The sequence below is a fragment of the Acomys minous genome (genome assembly GCF_964271855.1).
Source record: "Acomys minous genome assembly, chromosome: 13".
Lineage (NCBI taxonomy): Eukaryota > Metazoa > Chordata > Mammalia > Rodentia > Muridae > Acomys > Acomys minous.
Window position 1 is genome coordinate 68,963,182 of NC_140495.1, and position 18,712 is coordinate 68,981,893.

An 18,712-nucleotide genomic window follows, 5' to 3' on the forward strand; every position below is an offset into this window, starting at 1 on the left:
CCCTTTCAAAGGATCGGGCTGCCTTAGCCGTCTAAGTGATTGTACTATGTGTATACGTAAGGAACATTAATTTTAATCATGATCATAGAGGCACCAATTCAACAAGATTATTCCTACTATTATAGTGGTTGCGATAATATATAAAATAGAAACAGACCCCACCAACCCTCTTTCCTCTCTGCCTCTCTGTGTATCTTGCTTTGTCTCTGTCTCTGCCTCTCTCTCTCTCTCTCTCTCTCTCTCTCTCTCTCTCTCTCTCTCTCTCTCTCTCTCCCCTCTCTCTCCCAAACACACACAAGAGAGAGACAGAGACAGAGACAGAGACAGAGACAGAGACAGAGACAGAGACAGAGACAGAGGTAGAGAGAGCACAGACCCTCAGAAGGCCAGGCAGGAGGTAGCGCTAAGCCCCCAGGCATGGCTACAGCTACTGTTGGAAATGAAAGCTTGAATATGCTCACACCTTCCATCTACTTTCTAAGCAACTTCCACCCACTATGGCTTACACAGATTTATCTCAGAAAAAGTTTACAAAAGAGAGCAAACTTTCTCCATACTTGAACATTTCGTAGAGAGGAAAAAAAAAATCTGTGGTAATGGATTATTTTGCTTCAGTCTCAACCCTGGCTCTGCCGGAAACAGATTTCTAAAGCATCTCTGGGCATTTATCAATCCATATAATGAAGGTGGTGGCCGTAGCAATCACTTTTAAGTTTTCCTCTGACCAGATGAGTGGCTCAAGCAAAGAGCTTCGCACAGGCCCCCAAAAGAGGAAGCATTCCACAAATAGCACTCTCCTTCCTTGTTCATAGAAATAGCATTTCTTTATGATACAAAATAATCTATACTTCTCTAGAAAGCACCATTACATACTACTAAATTCTCCTATTTCTCCCATTTTCCTTATTCTTTCCAAAGGAGAAAGTATATATTTAGTTGTTTGATCTTTTTTTATTTATTTACTTCTTACTTTTTATTTTATGTATTTAGTCATACAGGAGAGGGGGATGTAAATGTACCATAACACTCATGGGGAGGTCAGAAAATGACGTGGGGAGAGATAGTTTTTTCCTGCCACCATGTGGGTTCTGGGGTCTGATGTCAGGTTTGGGGCCTGGTGGCAAGAGCCTTACCCACTGAGCCATCTCATCAGCTGCCAGCTGTCTCATTTTAACACTGGAAACTAACAAGCTATTTAAACAAAGTTATAAATTCCTTGAAGAGAAGGAAAAAGCAAAAAAAAAAAAAAAAAAAAGCAAAATCACCTCCTGACCTAGTGGTAAGACAGGACCCAGTTTAAAAATGAGACTAACTGCCAGAATGACACTGGTGTTTAAAAAAAAAAACCATGTTAAACAAATTTACCAAGACACAGACATGGACACAGACTCCCCTAAGAATGGGCACTGGATTTCACTGAAAGGCGGGCAATCTCTAACTGTGCCCCAAATTTCATGCCCTATGGCAGGGTGAGGCTTTCCTCCAGGATCCGAGGATTGCTAGCATATCAGACGCATTAATAAATCCCTGTCTCATAGATGCAAAAGCGTCACACAAGGAAGGAAGGAAGCCTGTCTTCCAGCCGCCCATTCCACCTCTGGGTGAGGGAGGTGTGACTCCCACTCTTGCTGAAACAAGGGTTGTCTTTCAAACCTTCAATCCCTGCCCCCCATTAAAATGTAAAACCAGAGCCAACCCCATCCCAGAGCGGCACCAGAGGATTGCAATTTCATCCACCATGATTTTTATTAGCCTTGCAATTTCTTAATGGGCTCCCCTGAGGGCTAGCTGGGAGAATCCTGCTCCTCCTCCTCTGAGGGCCAGATTTGCTACAGGCAGAGCAATAAGCATGGCACCTGCCCTGTGACAGTTGACATCACAAACACCCCGGTGCAGAAGGCAGAGCTAAAGGTTACCAAAGGCCCTGCTCAGGTGGCAGCAAGGTGAGTGGGAAGGTGTGGAGAATTTGATCGTGAAGTCGCAAAGGCTCTTCCGTGGGTCTGCAGATCTTGCAGCCCAGCCAGATTTTGAGAGAGCTGAGCAGGCAGCTCTCTGCCCCCCGTAATCAGTATCTTTTACACACCTCATCAGTGTCACTGTTCCTGGCATCTCACCGTGCAACAGAGGTGGAAGTGGACAGGTACGAAACACCCGAACTTTCACTTTTCTTATTATTTCCACGGAGCACCATGAAGCCGGGAGTTAATTAAGTCCTGTGGGACAATCAGTGTCTTTTTTGGCTAGGTTAAATTACATTATATACAGATGCAATGGAAAAAAAAAATCCCCCAGCTCTTTCCTGGTTAATAGAGTAAGTTAGAAAAATGATAATTCCCAACTGGAAGGTGAATCTGATAGCTCCTGAGCATACAAGGTGTCTAATGAAGTCATATGACAAAGCCACCAGGGACAGCCAACCTCAGAGGATCGCCAAGCTCTTTTGAAAGCAGTTTGAAAGAACTCCCTGCCTCCACTCTGAGACAGCACTGATTGGGGGTGGGGCAATGATCAACCCTGTTTTATAGATGGGAAGGTTCCCTCAACCACAATCACAATGGAGAAGCAAACTCCCTTTGTAGTCACACAAGTCCAAACCATCTCAGAGGGAAATGGGAAGTGGTCACAAGGAAGATCACAAAGAGCCTAGCCAAGAAGCTCTCTGCAATTGATAACAGCTGGGGAACGGAAAGTCAGTTTTCTCCAGTGGAGTGTCACTGGGCTTATCAACCACACTCCAGGGCAGACCCCATCCATGGAGGCATACCTAGCCAATATAATAAACTCCAGGTTTTTGGAGTGTGTGTGTGTGTGTGTGTGTGCGCGCGCGCGCGCGCGTGCACCCGTGTTTGGTAGTTTAGACTTTTAATTCCTATGAATAATTTTATTATCAATCTACCCTTGATAGAAATAAAAACCCAACAAGTCCCTGACAAAGAAGTTTAAAAGCATTAACAAAAACTGCTAACCCATGGGTAAGGTAATACAGGTAGTACATGAGACTGTGTGAAAAGAGAGACAAAGAGGGAACAAAACGAAAACCGAAAATAAAGTGAATGTTTAAATGAAAAGTCTCTCTCTCTCTCTCTCTCTCTCTCTCTCTCTCTCTCTCTCTCTCTCTCTCTCTCTCTCTCTCTCTCTGTGTGTGTGTGTGTGTGTGTGTGTGTGTGTGTCTCTCTCTCTCTCTCTCTCTCTCTCTGTCCCTCCCTCCCTCCCTCTCTCTCTCTCTCTCTCTCTCTCTCTCTCTCTCTCTCTCATACACAAACAAACAAACAAACAAAAACCCTACAAATATCACAACACTTGTTAGGCAGCCCATCACTTAGGAGGTTAGGAGGCTCCAAATCCACGACAGGAGCAAAATAAACACAAAATAAAAATAAAACAATCTGGCGTGGGCATGGTGGAGACAGAGGAGTGACTTCACTGTCCTCAGCCACTCTGAGTTAAAGGCCAACCTGAGAAATGAAAGGGGCAACCAAGCACCCTGAGATTAGGGAGTCAGAGGTGGTCCTGTGAGGTCTACAGGACCTCCCTATAGAGTCAGGAATCCTGAGACATTCCTTCTTCTCCACTTTAGTACCTAATGGTCCAAGGAAGAGAGCATGAGCCTCCCAGAGGCTTCCAGTGCTGAAGGGAGTCCGTTGGAGGGATCCTCAGCAGGACCTGCTCCTCCATCCTCATGGCAGGCCATGGTGGTAAAGCACCTTGTATTAGTTACAAGAGGCTGAGCTGGTAGGGCAGCGCTTTGCACCTACGCTCTGTGCTTCTGCTTGTCGTGTGAGGGGACAGGGTGCAGGATAAAGGAGGACTATAGTGCTATTGGAAGGAGAGGAGGAAGGAGGAAGAGGATGCAGCTGCTGCTGTTGCTGCTGCTGTTGCTGCTGCTGTTGCTGCTGCTCCTTTTTTGGCACCCAACAGAACCAATACTCAACTTCCTCCAGTTATAGCCAGCACTATCGTCAAATATTCCTTCATCTCCTAGAGGGGCTCCCAGGTCCTGATGACCCCAGATCTGCTGCTCCTGCAGCTCAGTCCTGCTCAGTTCAACTGTTTCAAGCTTCGTGAGATTTGTGCAATTTTTGGTTTGGTTTAGCTTATAGGTTTTGGTTTGGTTTGGTTATGTTTTGCCTTATTGGCTTTTTTTTCTTTGTTTATTTTAGCTAGCTAGGTAGGGAAGGGGGGAGGATCTGCTGGGAGGAGTTAGAAAAGAGGAAAGAATGTGAAAATTAATAATATATGGACATTAAAAGATTTTTTTATATTTTAAAAAAAACTGTGGTTAACATGGCTTTGCATGTAACAGAGAGAGGCATCTGCAGAGGATCTAGTCGCAAATTTATGAAAATATCCCACAGAAAGATAAAAAGTGTCCCATATTTGGGGGAGGGGCATGAATGACTGTCCAGTGACCCGGCAATGCTGGAGAAGGCCAGCTTCAACAGAGGAAAGTTCTTCTCCATCCTACACACTTTTACCAGCATGTACTGAGTTTCTGGGCATGGCTTTCAGAGTAGTGCCCCATTCCCTGAACTGATTTGACCACAGAGTGCTTAATTTCCAATGGAAAATCTAGTCCGTGCAGGATTCACACTGGAAAGCTCTGACGTGGTTTAATTCCCGTTACAGATGGAGAGCTAGGCTTTCTTAAGACTTGCTGGCCATCACACAGGTGGATACTGCTAGCCTAGCAAGCAGGACCCAGGTCACTATCAGAGTGCTACACCACCCTGCCTCTCTGGTTCCAGCTGACAACAGCCCCTTCTGCTGTGGCTATTCCAGGCTCCTCCACATCTCTGGCAGAGTACCCAAGTATAGCTCTTGCTCTCGCTCAGCTGTAGCTCTAAGAACGTCTGACTGCCTGACATCCTGCTTGGTGGCCAGCATTCCTCATGCACACGCATTGGAGCTTCCAGGGACCAGCAGTTATGCCAGTCAGACCTAACCTGTAACCCAACCCCGTTCAACAAGAAGGCTTCTCTGCCTCTGATAGGAGCTCGGAGGGATGTTTTTATGAGAGAAAGAGCCATTGCTGTGTGATAAATCCCCTGAGAGTTTTACATTTCCTCCTGCATTAAAGACACACCCAAGTGGTGCTCAAGACAGTCTGCTCCATGTCAAGAATTCACCCCCTGAAACTCTCATCCCTTTTGACTTTCTTTCAAACCTTACCTTCCAGTCTAATTATTTAGAGATGTCATTTCCCCCACTATGCAGACTCTGTAAAACTTCTCGTTATAATAATCTGTACTTCCGTCCCCTCATCCAACCCCAGGTTATTCCCTCTGAGCCTAAGTTTAAATGTCACACTCTCTAAGGAATTTCCAGGAGATTTTTCTCAGCCAGAAGATTTTTTTTTTTTGCCTCCATTTATTTTTAAAAATTGAAATATACTTAGCTTTTTCATGTAATCACACTGTACTTTTGAGTTATTTATTGAAAAAACTTTTCTATTGGTTTTTACACTAACCATCCCATCCCAAATGCTCCATCGTATCCAACCCTTACACCACTTCATAGCCTTTGCTTCCCTGTTTAAATTAATCCTAAAGAGCCCTGTACGTGTCTAGCCAGTGACTGGAACCGTCTGAGTCTTCTGTTGTCTGAGGGTTAAAATTAAACAATTTCATTTTCCCAGCACAGGGATGCCAGGCCCTGCCTACTAATCATTGTGTCCCACGTACTAACGAAGCTATCAAGTATTGCCCTTCAGACTCCTAAGAGCCCATGCCAGGCAGAAACCAAACAAAATATATTTGCTTCTGCTTGGCTGTGCATACTGTCCCCTCTGGGAAGGGAAAGAAGTTAAATAGCAATGTTTTCAAGTGGCTGGTACTGTTGCTGTGGGCCTCAACAGTAGAGGCCATTGCTTTTGACAGTAAACTATGGGCCTGGGTCTCCTCCACTCTGTACATTACACAGGAAGGCTGAGAAATTTAATTAGTATTTGTGACATGTTTGATAAGACATCATTTGAAAGCAAACACTAAAACAGGGCATGTCTGTCCCTCAGATTGATCTTGTCTTTGTTATCAAAGGAAAGTTGCCTTGCATAGAACTGAATAATGATCCATCCAATTGGAAGCTGGCAGATCATTTAAAAAAAAAAACTCTTGTCATTTTTAATCAGGAAAGTATATATCAACAAACACACAACTGATTTTTGAGGTCCTGCAGGCTACTGGGGATAGGCATATTTTATATAGTCATTATGTTTTCTCTGTTATTTGCTTGTTTGTTTGTTGAAAGCAAACACCCTTCTGAATTCTAAAGGAAGTTTACCAAATTCTTCCATTTATATAGAGCGCATCCTTGTTCCCATTCCTGTTAAAAGACTATACAATCCCAATGTCTTAGTTATCAAAATCTTTCAGTAAGAAGGACCAGAGGACAAGGTATTATCAGATGGTCACTGTGGACAAACATTTTTGGACTACTCAACTTCCACTTTCAAGTTTCTCACTCAACAACACCCTCAAGATTTCACTTACAAGCATCAGTGATCTCATTTTCTTAGGCATTTGAGGTGGGATTAGGCTTATGTCAAGATTCACAGTGGACAAACACTGGCTAAAATAAAACAACAAAGTCAAATTCTGAGCACAGAGTACTGTGATCAAATAGCTTAGTGTAAAGCAATATTGAGTAGATGTGCTGGGATATACGTGAGAGTTACAGGCAGGTGTGAGGTGCTGTGTGGGTGCTAGAAACAAAATCCTGGTCCTCTACAAAAAGTTGCTTACTTCTTGCTCATGCAAAGTTGACAAGACTCTTTATTTTTCTTGCTATGTTCACAACAACTCTCTGCGTCAGAACTATCAATATGTTGATATATATTAAACCCATTCTCTCATTTAATCAGCCAGAATGGGGGTTAGGGAGATAGTTTAGCAGATAAACTGTTTATGATGCAAGCATGAGGAACTGAGATCTGATCTTCAGGACCCACACGAACCTGGACACAGAAGAATGTGTCTGGGGAACCCCAGCATCCTTACATGAGATGGGAGATAGAGACTGAATTGGGAATCTTCAAAGCTTGGGGACAAGCTATCTATCCTATGTACACAGTAGACAAAGTTGAAGGTAAGGTTCAACCCCTGAGTTATTTACATCAACATGAACACTCCCACATTTACAAACCAACACACACACACACACACACACACACACACACACACACGCTCATGCACACACACCCACATGCACACACAAATAATAACATAGTTATAATGACAATGACCTAACATTGGAAATGAAGGACATGAGGGTCATAGCCCATACATACGAGGTTTCTGTGCACATTCTATTCGAGTCAGATGTATCCATCAGAGCTCAAAAGGCAGGACAACTGCAGTACTCTCTTACCCTTAAAATAGAAATGGAATTTGGAGACACTACCACCAAGGAGGTCATTGGAAGTTGCTATATACTTTCCCCTTTCATATGATTTCTCTGTCAGTGGTTCTCAATATTCCTAATGCTGCAAACCTTTAATACAATTTCTCATGTTGTGGTGACCCCCCCAACCATAAAATTATTTTTGTTGCTGCTTCATAATTGTAATTTTGTTACTGTTATGAATAATAATGTAAATATATTTACATAATGTAAAAATCATAGTGTAGATGTTTTCTCATGGTCTTAGGTGACCCCTACGAAAGTAGACACTTGACTCCCTGACTCCCAAAGGGAGTTGACAACCACTGTCTTAAGTAAAGACAGCAGCCAGGAAAGTCAGGTAAACATCCAGTGATTTGAGGAAGCTTCCAGAATTAAGTGGAAAAAAGAGGACTTTATGTTTTTACGTATCTTATATCAAGAAAGGAAACTCAGGATACCAGCTGAGTGATCACACCTCAGAAATGCCATATGTTCCCTTGGAAAACCAACAGGATTGAGCCACATCTTTCTTGTTTCTTTGCATAGTGTGTTTGGATTTGTTCTTTTTATGTTTTGGTATATAACGTATATGTTTTCTTTCCTTAGTAAATAGCTGGTTCTACCTACTGTTCCCTTTCCTCCCTTGGAATGACAGCTTTCCATCTATGAAAACTATTCCCAATTCATACTTTCTTCCCTGAATCCACACTCAAGTTGGCTTCATAGAGAAAGGCAAGGAGAGGGATTCTCTGCCCTAACTGTTGGGTGGGTCGGATATGTTGCCACCAGCTCCCCTGCAAGGAGCCTGCTGTCAGCCAGCTGTCACTAAGTGCAGCTGGGGAGCCAGAAGAGGTCCTATCTGGTTCTCCTATCTGTGGCCAACATAGTCTGAAATGGCATCAGGAAGGCAGTGACTAAATGAGCCCACGGTGGGATAGGACCTTAATCTAGATTGGTTCAGTCCTCTTGAAACTAGGTTATACTAAAAGAATTAGAAAGTCAGTCTCGAAATTATACGGGAACAAATTCATAGTCAATAAGAAGTTAACAGCCACCTATGCTAATGACAGTATCCTGCTGGTAACCTCTGTTCAACAGTTCTTGTAGAAACTACTTCAATAGTCCTAATTCTGCTCAGCAGCACTCCTCCCCCCCCCCCAGGGAGACTGCCCCTGCCTGTCATTAATGGGGTCATTTTCATAGGCACCATAAAGCCTTGCTTTCCACTAAGGGTAGAAACTTGATTTTAAGATAACAATTAAGAGCACTTTTCCTGGGATGACTCAAACTCCCATATCGTGATATAATAATTACTCAATGGTATAGCATAACTAGAAGTAATAAAGACTTTTGTGGCTGCAACATAACAAATGGCCATTGAAGCTGTTGCCTCATTCATACTGTTAATGTATGTCACACGTAACCTTAACATGTAATTAAACCCTAACAGATGGAGCAGGCTGATGTCATGAACTCAGTCAATGCTTAAATTCTCTGAGAAAGGAGAGACTTGCAGTGAGCTTATATAGGAGAGGTAAATACAGAAATCAGGCTACATATTCCCTGGATTTGTTCTTTTGAAAAGAAGAGCATGAGAAAGAAGCATACAAGACCTTGGGTTTGAACCAATGACAAAAGAACGCGTCTTTAGCACAGCACGTTATAGGTGTGATGTCACCACAGTAAACAAAACAAGCACGCACAGATCTCTAGTTTTTCAGTTGGATATCTCATTATGTGTTTAACAAATGATAAAAATAGCATATTCGGAGACCACCTACAAATGAGGGGCTGTTAAATGCTCTATGCCTCTTACTTAATCCTGACAACCTTGGGAAACAGGAATTAACAGGGTTGATAAAGTTAAGGCAATGTGCCCAGAGCTATATAATAAACATATCTAGTTTTCTCCCAGATCCCAAGGTCATAGGCGCTGTATCACGATGACACTGTTGGAATTTTAGGATTCTCCGACTGTCCCATTTTCTATGCACTGTCTTCCTCCAAACCTGGATGTCAGATAGTGCTAATTGATTGAAAGGTTACATGAGCCGCCTCACAGTCACAGACAGACAGTGCTACAATTAGGAGTCAGGCCCCAGGAGTCCTGTTCGCTGTGCAGCATACTTGACTCTGCTGCCTGCCTAATTATCCTAAAGAGAGAAGCCCTTTCTGAGGTGAAATGTCTGCTCCCACGGCTCCCTCTCTCCTGGCAGTCGACAGTTGTCATGCATTAGGACTCTCGTTTCACAGAGAAAACTCAGACGCCGGGGACCTGGCTTTCCTGCAGGTCAGCTAGGAAACCTTTAAGCTCTTACTTCTTATGTCCCTCTTCTATGAACCATTTCAAGCCTGGATCCCACACTCTGTCTGCAAGCACAACACACCAAGTAAAAGTGGTAGGTCCAAAAGGAAGAGAGAAGGGAAGAGATGGTGCGGGGACTTGGGGGGAGGAAGGGAGTGGCAAAACTCTGTAAGGGACGGGAGAGGAGAGTGAGTGGAAGGAGAGAAGGGAGAGAAACAGGAAGGAGAAAGAAGGAAAGAGGAGAGAAGGTGAGAATAGAAAGGGTAAAATGAAAATAAGGTCATAAAATAAAAAGGACAGGTGATTTTGGATTTCTGTAATAGTCTCCTATTACAAAATTGAAGACAGACTTTTGAAATCTGTTTCTGGATACCTAGACATACTCTGCAGAAAGCACTGAATGCTGTCACCACTGAATTGTGGGAAATTTCTAGGACATTCTCGTTAAACAAGCAGGGATTAGATTAAGAGCCGTGGTTTGATTCTTGATCAGTAATCCCAACCAGGTATTTGCCTTCATCTATTCATTCCTCAAAGGGGATCAATCCTTAAATGCATCTCTCCCACCTGAGCTTTACTGTCTAGCAGGGAGATAGCATATTTAAATCAATGTATATAATCTACATATACAAAAGGGATAAATTCTGCAAGATGAGTTTGATAACACACTATGAGATAATGCAAGAGAAAAAAAAATCCTTTAGTGTAAAGGAAATAAATATCCTGAGGTAGAAATGTACCGAGAGGCCCAAATGAACTTTAAAAAGGAAACAGTTTGAGGCTCGGAGATAGCTCAGTGTAAAGCCGCTATGTGAGGATGGAAGCTCAGTCCCCAGAACACACAGAGAAGTTGGGCAGATGTGGTGGCCACCTGTAGTCCCAGCACTCAGGAGACAAAGACAGGGAAGCCTAAAGGCAAGCTCGTTAGTTCAACTAGCTGGAACTGTGAGCTCCAAGTCAGCTAGAGTCAGACACTCAGTAAAGAAAGTAAAGTGGAGCATGACTCAAGTAGACAACTGACACCAACTTCAGGTCTCCACATGCACACACACTCATTTCCACATGCATACACACTCACAGCCACACATCCATATACACGCAAACAAGCAAAAATACAGCCACACACATCCATATACATGTAAACAAGCAAAAATACACCCACATAACACATACATATATACAAACATACATATACATATACAGACATGAATACAGACATCCATATACATGCAAACAGGTAAACATACCCACACAACTCACATACACACACACACATCCATATAACACAAATAAGAAAACATATACCCACATAAAACACATAGCACATTTACACACATTACACATGAACACACACTATACACATATGCTACACACATACACACATATACACACTACATACACATATACATACACACTACACATACACATACATACATACACAGAGACACACACACGCACACAAAATTGGGGGGTAGTGATTTAATCAGCCAAATATCAAACATTTATTGGTCTATGAGGTATTTTGTCACCACTGGAAGAAAGCTGAGTAATGTCTCTCCAGTTTCCCTGGTCACCATTTGAAATCACCCAGCATTTTACTGCTCCAGTTCTTTGAGACCTCAGCTCACTGCAGACATCTCAGTGGCTGTTGTTTACCAGATCTCATTACATGAATGCCAAGGGCACAGAGTCAAACACAGATGTCAGAAGCTCCATTTTGGCACTGTCCCTCCACTCTCGAACCCTCCTCTATGATCTCTACAACTATCAGCAGACTTAGATTCCAGTTCCTTGATGTCCCACCCAGTGACGCTGTACCTCAGAGGGTGCTCATACCCTGCACTGGGTTGTGAACAGTGCTTCCAACAAGAAAGTCATGAGCCTTATGTGTTACCTTTCTCACCAGGAACACGCTTCTGCTGTCTCATAGCCTATTCCTGAAATATATCCTGGCTAGCTTTATACTTGTACATAGCATGGAGATAAATCTGAAACTCAGCACTCTTTTGGCCCAAAGCATAAGTCTGCCAAATCATACTTAATGATGGTACCTAACTGGCTCAGTGGATAAGAGCACTTGTTGCAAAGGGCCCAGGCAGGTTTGATTCCCAGTAGCTACATGGAGGCTCACCACCTCCTCAGGCACTAGGCACACATGTGGCGCACAGATGTATGTGCAGACAAAGCACTCCTCATATGCATAAAGTAATAAAAATGAATCTAATTTTTAAAAAATAAAAGAAAGCCCCAAGAGAACGGTTGGTGTTAAGTGGATGTCATGAGGCTGCCAAATGTCACTCATATCTGTGAGTCTTCACTCTGTCTCAATCTCTCCACAGAAATATCACTCAATGTCCTTTCTTGGAGAAGTAGAATTTGATTTGCAGAGATTCCAGGGTGGGGAGTAGACTACTGACTTTCCCTTAAAGAGAAAATAGATAACCTAGTCATCCATGTTTCAGTTATGTCTAAGAACACAATACCTTGCTAGTGTGTGTGTCTTGCTATTTTTGTGTGTTTGCTTCTTGAAGGGTGATGTTTGAGTAGCTTCTATACCAGTTAAGTAGGAATAGAGATCAGTTAAGTAGGAATAGGGATCAGTTAAGTAGGAATAGGAATCAGTTAAATAGGAATAGGGATCAGTTAAGTAGGAATACAAATGGTACTTCTCTGAGATATGACTTCCTGCTGTAGATATCAGGCAACCTTCTGTTGTCTACTGTGGTTAGAACGGGATATGGTCCCACAGGCTCATGTGTTCAAATGCTTGGTCCATGGATAGTGATTCTATTTGGAAATTCACGGAACCTTTACAAGGTGAATCGTAGGAAAGTGATAGCTAGAGGAAAGCTTGGAGGCTTTATAGCCTGGCTATACTTCAGTGCACTCTGCCTTCTTACACAATGTGCACAAGCTGCCTCACACTCCTGCCATAACCACTTCCTGCTTTGTTGGACTGTATTCCCTCAGACTGTACGCCCTAAATAAGTACTTCCTTCTTAACTTGTTTCAGGTATTTTGTCTCAGCATTGAGCAAAGTAACTAATAGCATCCTATCTTGTGTTCAATTTCTGGTATCTCCTAATCTCTAAATTCAGTCAGGGTTTTTTATCTGAATTCTCCTTTAAGATATTTCCTCCACTTTGTTACATCATATTCCATTCTCCCTCTTACTTTTCATTTTTATGTACTAAGGTTTGTCTCTTTGTTTCTTCAAAGAAGGGACTTATGCTGCTATTACTATTTCTTCTTCTTCTTCTTCTTCTTCTTCTTCTTCTTCTTCTTCTTCTTCTTCTTCTTCTTCATCTTATTCTTATTCTTATTCTTATTCTTCTCTTTTTGTCTTTATGTCTACTTGAAGGATGTCACTCTTTAATTGGGTAAAAATCCACTCTTGAAAACTATAAGGGGCTGGAGAAGCTCAGTGAATAAAATTCTTGTCATGCAAGCAAAGGGATCTGGTTTGATCACCAAAATACATGTTTACAAACAAAGGTGAGATGCTGGGTGGTGATGGTGCTCACCTTTAATCCCAGCACTCAAGAGGCAGAGCCAGGTGGATCTCTGAGTTCAAGGCCAGCCTGGGATACCAAGCAAGGCTACATAGTGAAGCCTTGTCTTGAAAAACAAAAACAAAAAACAAAAACAAAAAAAGATGGCAAGGGCATGAAAACTAAGCTCCAATGAGGAAGAGATTATGTATCCTCTGGGTTTTCTGGCTGGCCAGCAAAGCCCTCTTAGTGAGCTCCAAATCAATGAAAGAGACCATATTTGAAAAAGCAAGGTAAACAGTGCCTGAGGAAAAGAACCTGATTTGACTTCTGCCTTTCATATGCACACATGCATACATACAAACACACATATGTATAACAAAAACTATATAAATAAAGTTCAGAGGCCAACTGTCAACAAATTTTATGCTACTCCTACTGTGTTTCTGGTTTCCTGTTCGTTGTTTTCTGAATCTCATGTCACATTTTCTTGAATTCATCTTACAATTTCTCAAATCCTCTCACAGAGTATGCGAAGGGTGGGTAAACTTTCTGAATTGTGTATATTTTTGTTTTGTTCTTGTACCAAATTATGTCTTTATTTTAGTCTTATACCAAGTAAGATTTTAGCAAATGCAAGTTTCAAGATTCAAATATTAAAAACAACTTCCTCTTAGAGAAATCTTTTCAAGTAGCCACTCCTCAAACTACTAGGACAAACAACTGAATGAGGTGAGTGAACTTGGCAGAATTTCCTGGAGGCAGAAATGAAGAGAGAGCTGCTATCCACATCCTTTCTTTCTCCGAACTTGTCAGAGAGTTCTACAGTTGCCTCAGGCTTGCTCAAGTTGAACATCAGCCCTGCTACATACAATGGACCAAATCCATCTGCTGTCCCCAGACAAACAATCCCTCTTTGGTTTATGTTGCCCTCTTAAGATCTCATCTTGACAACCATAGAACCAAACACAGTGACACAGACGACTCTTTCTAGGATGAGGGAATGAGGAAAGGTGGCAGTCTATTGAGAAATATTGGAATTAAAATGTTCCAAAGACAGGTTATAGTAATACCATAGGTCTTCATAAAATTCCCATTATGAATCATGTATTAAATACCCTTGATATAGTCATAAGCATATGAATGTATTCATACCTACACACACACAGCAAGAGAGAGAGAGCCAACATTCACAAATGCTTGTGACTTCAGGGCCCTTCAACTGCTAACTCTATTGTACTTGTCTCAGCTAAGTGTCTGCCAGTTCTGCACTTCTTCCAATCTAGATGGAAATAAAATTTGTTTATATCCTGACAAAGATTCCCAGGGCCAAAGCAGAGAAAGTACACATTCAATCATGGATAGGAAAATCACTGGGGACCTATTACTCTCGGATGACACTGGCCTGGGTTACAAATCAGTTCCATGTCCACTTAAGTCATTGTGGCCTTCATGGTATCCACTTCCTAAAACAAAACAAACCACTCCACCAGAGAACTGAGTCTAGGATTAACAAGCTTCCCTACAACTATATTTGTCTCGCCCCTGGACAGCTGTGTGCCCATTTAAGCCACACATATATCCCCCAGCTCTCTCTATATAAATACAGTCAAGGGGCTGGAGAGATGGCTCAGTGGTTAAGAGCACCTCCTGCTCTTCCAGAGGTCCTGAGTTCAATTCCCAGCAACCACATGGTGGCTCATAATCATCTATAATATAATCTGATACCCTCTTCTGCAGATGAGCACTCATATGCAATAAATAAAAATAAATATATATTTAATAAATAAATAAATAAATAAATAAATAAATAAATACAGTCAATATGTAAAAACTTGTGTCCTAGACCCTTGTTTGATTGGTTAGGAAACTGCTAAGGCTAACACAGACCTCAGGTTCTCATGATTCTGTATAACTATTCCTATGCCCTCCTAGCTACTGGAAAGGGCTCCGCTAATAGACTGTCTAAAACGATGAGGTTACCATCACCACTCCCACATGATGCAGCCACAATTATGGCACGTATCTCCCTCACCTCTAAAGAATGGAGCTTCCTAGACATGCCCTCATTCTCCCCCTGCCCCACTTCCTCCTAATGAACAAAGGGCTTACTTTCTCCACTGTGACATATGGCTACATGGTTGTGATGTCAAATACAAGGCTGTGTGATCTTTACCATGTCATCTGTCTTATGAATCTCAGAGACTCTGAGACACTATTCTGGGTGATACCCAAAGATCCACTGAACTGGGATGAATGCACTCTAGGTAAACCTTACCTTCTCCTTTACCTCAACATCCAGCTCTGCCTCAGCAGCAAAGACATGGTTCCACATTGCTTTCTTCTCATTTTAAGAGCATAGCAGAGGAACATGAACATGTTAAGATCTCAATACATGTGCATTGCGTAAGGATTTTAAAATAACTGAAGCATCTAAAGATCCTTTAAACCTCAAAAATTGACTCTGAACTGTTAAAAAAAAAGTAGTGAAATCTGAGAATTAGAATTATCTGGTCAAAGCAGCTGTGATAAATAATTAGATAGTGGTTCTCTTGCATTGTCACTGGCTAACGCTGGACATTTGCTGTGTGTATAATGTAGTTTTCAGTGTCTTGTATGTAGCTAGGCTCACAAAAGCCTGAGCAGGTAGCTACTATTATTGTCCCCACTATGCAGATGAGAAAACTGAGACACAGGTAAGTTAAAGAATTCCCTTGATGTAAGTAGTCTATTCAAATCTGGTAATAGAGCTCCAAAGTTCAGACACTTAACCTATATAACCTTATGCCTGGAATCTGCTTATGCTGACATGCCAAGAACACTAGGACTGTGACTCACTCACACAGATAGTGAGGCCAAGGTGCTTAAAACAGAGACTTATAATGGGTGCTGAGGAGGAGAGTTGGTGTAGTGTTTGGCACTAAACAAGACCTCTATATGAAGTCTCAGAGATCTTTGCAGAGGCAGGGTGGAGTCTAAGAGGCAGAGGACAGGCATGCATCACAAAATGATGGTTTCTGGACATGACATGGCTGTTGTACACATTTCACGGTGGGTAAGGGACATCTCATGAGGCCCTTTTCCTCCAGAAAGAACTATCTGATAGTTAATGATTTGGGGCAGAGCATTATCGCTCTCTTCAGTGGTGCAGCCACTGAGTAGCTGTTCATGCTCCAGTAAATAACATCCCACCCATGGTCGTGCACAAAACACAAGTGAAACTCAATGGTTACATGCAAACGAAAAGGCATGAAAGATAAGGGGGACTTACTGGAAAGAGAAATGTATTCATCAAGAAAGAAGGGAACATGAGAGAGGGCAAAGGACATGAACACAAGTTACATGCTTATGAAATTGTCAGAAAGATCATTGAGAGGGAGAGATTGAGATTTAACACTACTGGGTATCCTGTATGCTTCCACCTGACAATTGAGTGAGAAGCAGAACGAAGCAGGACCTGTAGTTATAGGACAGCAAACATGACAATAAGAAGTCATTGTGATCTCTGGACTGAAATAAAGAAGCCTTTAGGAGGACACTATGAAGCAGGAAGTGAGGACACTGGGCAACCAACTGCAGGGAGGGTTCAGGGGAGTGAGAAAGCTGGGGACAGGACCCCTGGGCATGGGGACAGATAGGGAACAATTTAGGGAGGACAGAAGACAGATTCTTCAAAATTGCAGACATTTTCAGCAAAAAATACAAAACCTACACAGTAATATTTACCACAAGCCAAAGGTGAATGCCTTTAGTTTGGGAAGGACTGAAGCAAACAGCATAGACAGAAGGATCTAGAATACTGTGAGGCACATAATAGGCACTTAATAAATGTTTGTACCAAATAAAAGAGACAAAGACAAGATGACTTAAGGATTGCTTTCATTAAAAAAAAAGAAGGAGAAGAAGAAGAAAGGTACCTAAGGGAGTAGGTGCTCAATAAATATTATTTTTGGTCTGTGTACAGTGAGAAGCCTGGGGAGTTGTAAGAGATTATCCGATACATTTCCAAAGAACTCTTAGCTTCTGATTTCAATTCTCGCAAATTCCCTTGGGAGGCCTTGGAATCTCTCACCGGGGACTTAAAGAACACAGTATGAGGAGAGCCACTTGAAGGGAGTGGTTCAGACGGTTTAAATGGGATGCATTGAGATTGAAAGGCTGGACCAAATGGCCTCTGGCCCTTCTTATTTCTAACTTCCCAGGAAATCTCCTCTGAGGTTGACATTCACAAGGCTTTTCCCTCATGGAACAAAGCTAAACCGGATAGACCAGCGACATTGTTGTCCCGCAGGCTGAAGATGGCTGAATGACTTGGAAGCCTTCCAGAAGAGCCTGGTTAAACTGTAGGCTATTTATTTTTACCAAGAAATAAAGCACAGAGAATCCCTTTTCTAACATGCTCGCAAATAACAGGACAAAATGTAGAAAGGTTATCTGCTCAAAACTATCCTTCACAGAGGCCAGGCAATCCTCATTTATTTTTGAGAAAATATATGATTAAGCAGAGCTAACTATGAATTTGGATGCTGAGCACTGGATCAGCCCCTCAGACTTTGAAAGCATTTAATATTATATATCGCCGCCATTTGGACTAAATTGTTTTTTTTAATGTACACAATATTACAAATTTAATTTGAGCTCTTTGAATCAGTCTGTAAAAAAGATTTGATTATACCTGAGTGTTCTGGTCCCGGCTTTTCTGTATTTCAGTGATCTTGGCGGTAATTGGCTGATTAGGCGTCTCACACTCCATCTCTGCCTCAGTTTCCATGGTAATGTTACAGGAGCTATTATAGATGAGAACTTCATCTCTTTCCACTTTAGGGCTGAAACAAGAGGGGAGGTTAAATGGGGTGTCATCAATCTTAATGAAATGCAATTATTTTTACTCTTATTAATCATTGCAAGCCATTAGCTTGTGGCAACTACAGGCCACCATTTGTCAAATTTTGCAAATTTCTGTAATTTTGTTTCCATTCTTTTATTGTTTGTTTTTCCTTTATCTGCTCACCCAGCAATGAAAACGCACACAGTTAAATATCCTCCACTGAGGCCTTTCTTCCTTTCCAAATTAGGCACATGAGCAGACGTTCCCCAAGCCCCACCCAGCAAGCAGCTCCCAGCCAGCACTTTCAGTTCTAAAAATGGAAGTAAAACCTGAGCTGACTTTTTTATTTTGTTTGGAGTTAATTTTTTTTTTCTTATCCCTGTACCTCTTCCTGATCTTATTCACACTTAGTGTTGGGGGGGGGGTTGCAGAGTGAATTGCCTGCGTCCCCCCAGGGCAGATGAAGAAATTGGAAAACCCTCACAACTGGCTAACTGGTCCCTAATTCCAACTGTGAAAAAATGAGCTCATTTAGGCTTTCAATTCCCTCTCCCCAGCTGATGGCAATGAGGCTCCGTTGCTAGCAGTAGAACATTAACTTAGTAAATTAATTAAACTTACTCAACAGCCCAGACTAAGCAGATTCGATATATGTACCAGTTATATCCCAGACATTCACTTTAAAAAGTCCTTTTCCTTTAAGGAGAG

General features: G+C 42.0%; 1 protein-coding gene across 7 annotated transcripts in view; it reads right to left on the reverse strand.

Moving 5' to 3' along the window:
* The window catches only part of PKHD1 (PKHD1 ciliary IPT domain containing fibrocystin/polyductin), a 443,479-nt gene that overhangs the window by 340,784 nt on the left and 83,983 nt on the right, over nt 1–18,712 (reverse strand). For all 7 annotated transcript variants that reach the window (XM_084755074.1, XM_084755077.1, XM_084755075.1 and 4 more), the window contains one exon: nt 17,852–18,002. In XM_084755074.1, coding sequence (XP_084611200.1) covers nt 17,852–18,002 — 151 coding nt within the window. The remainder of the gene's footprint in view (nt 1–17,851; nt 18,003–18,712) is intronic.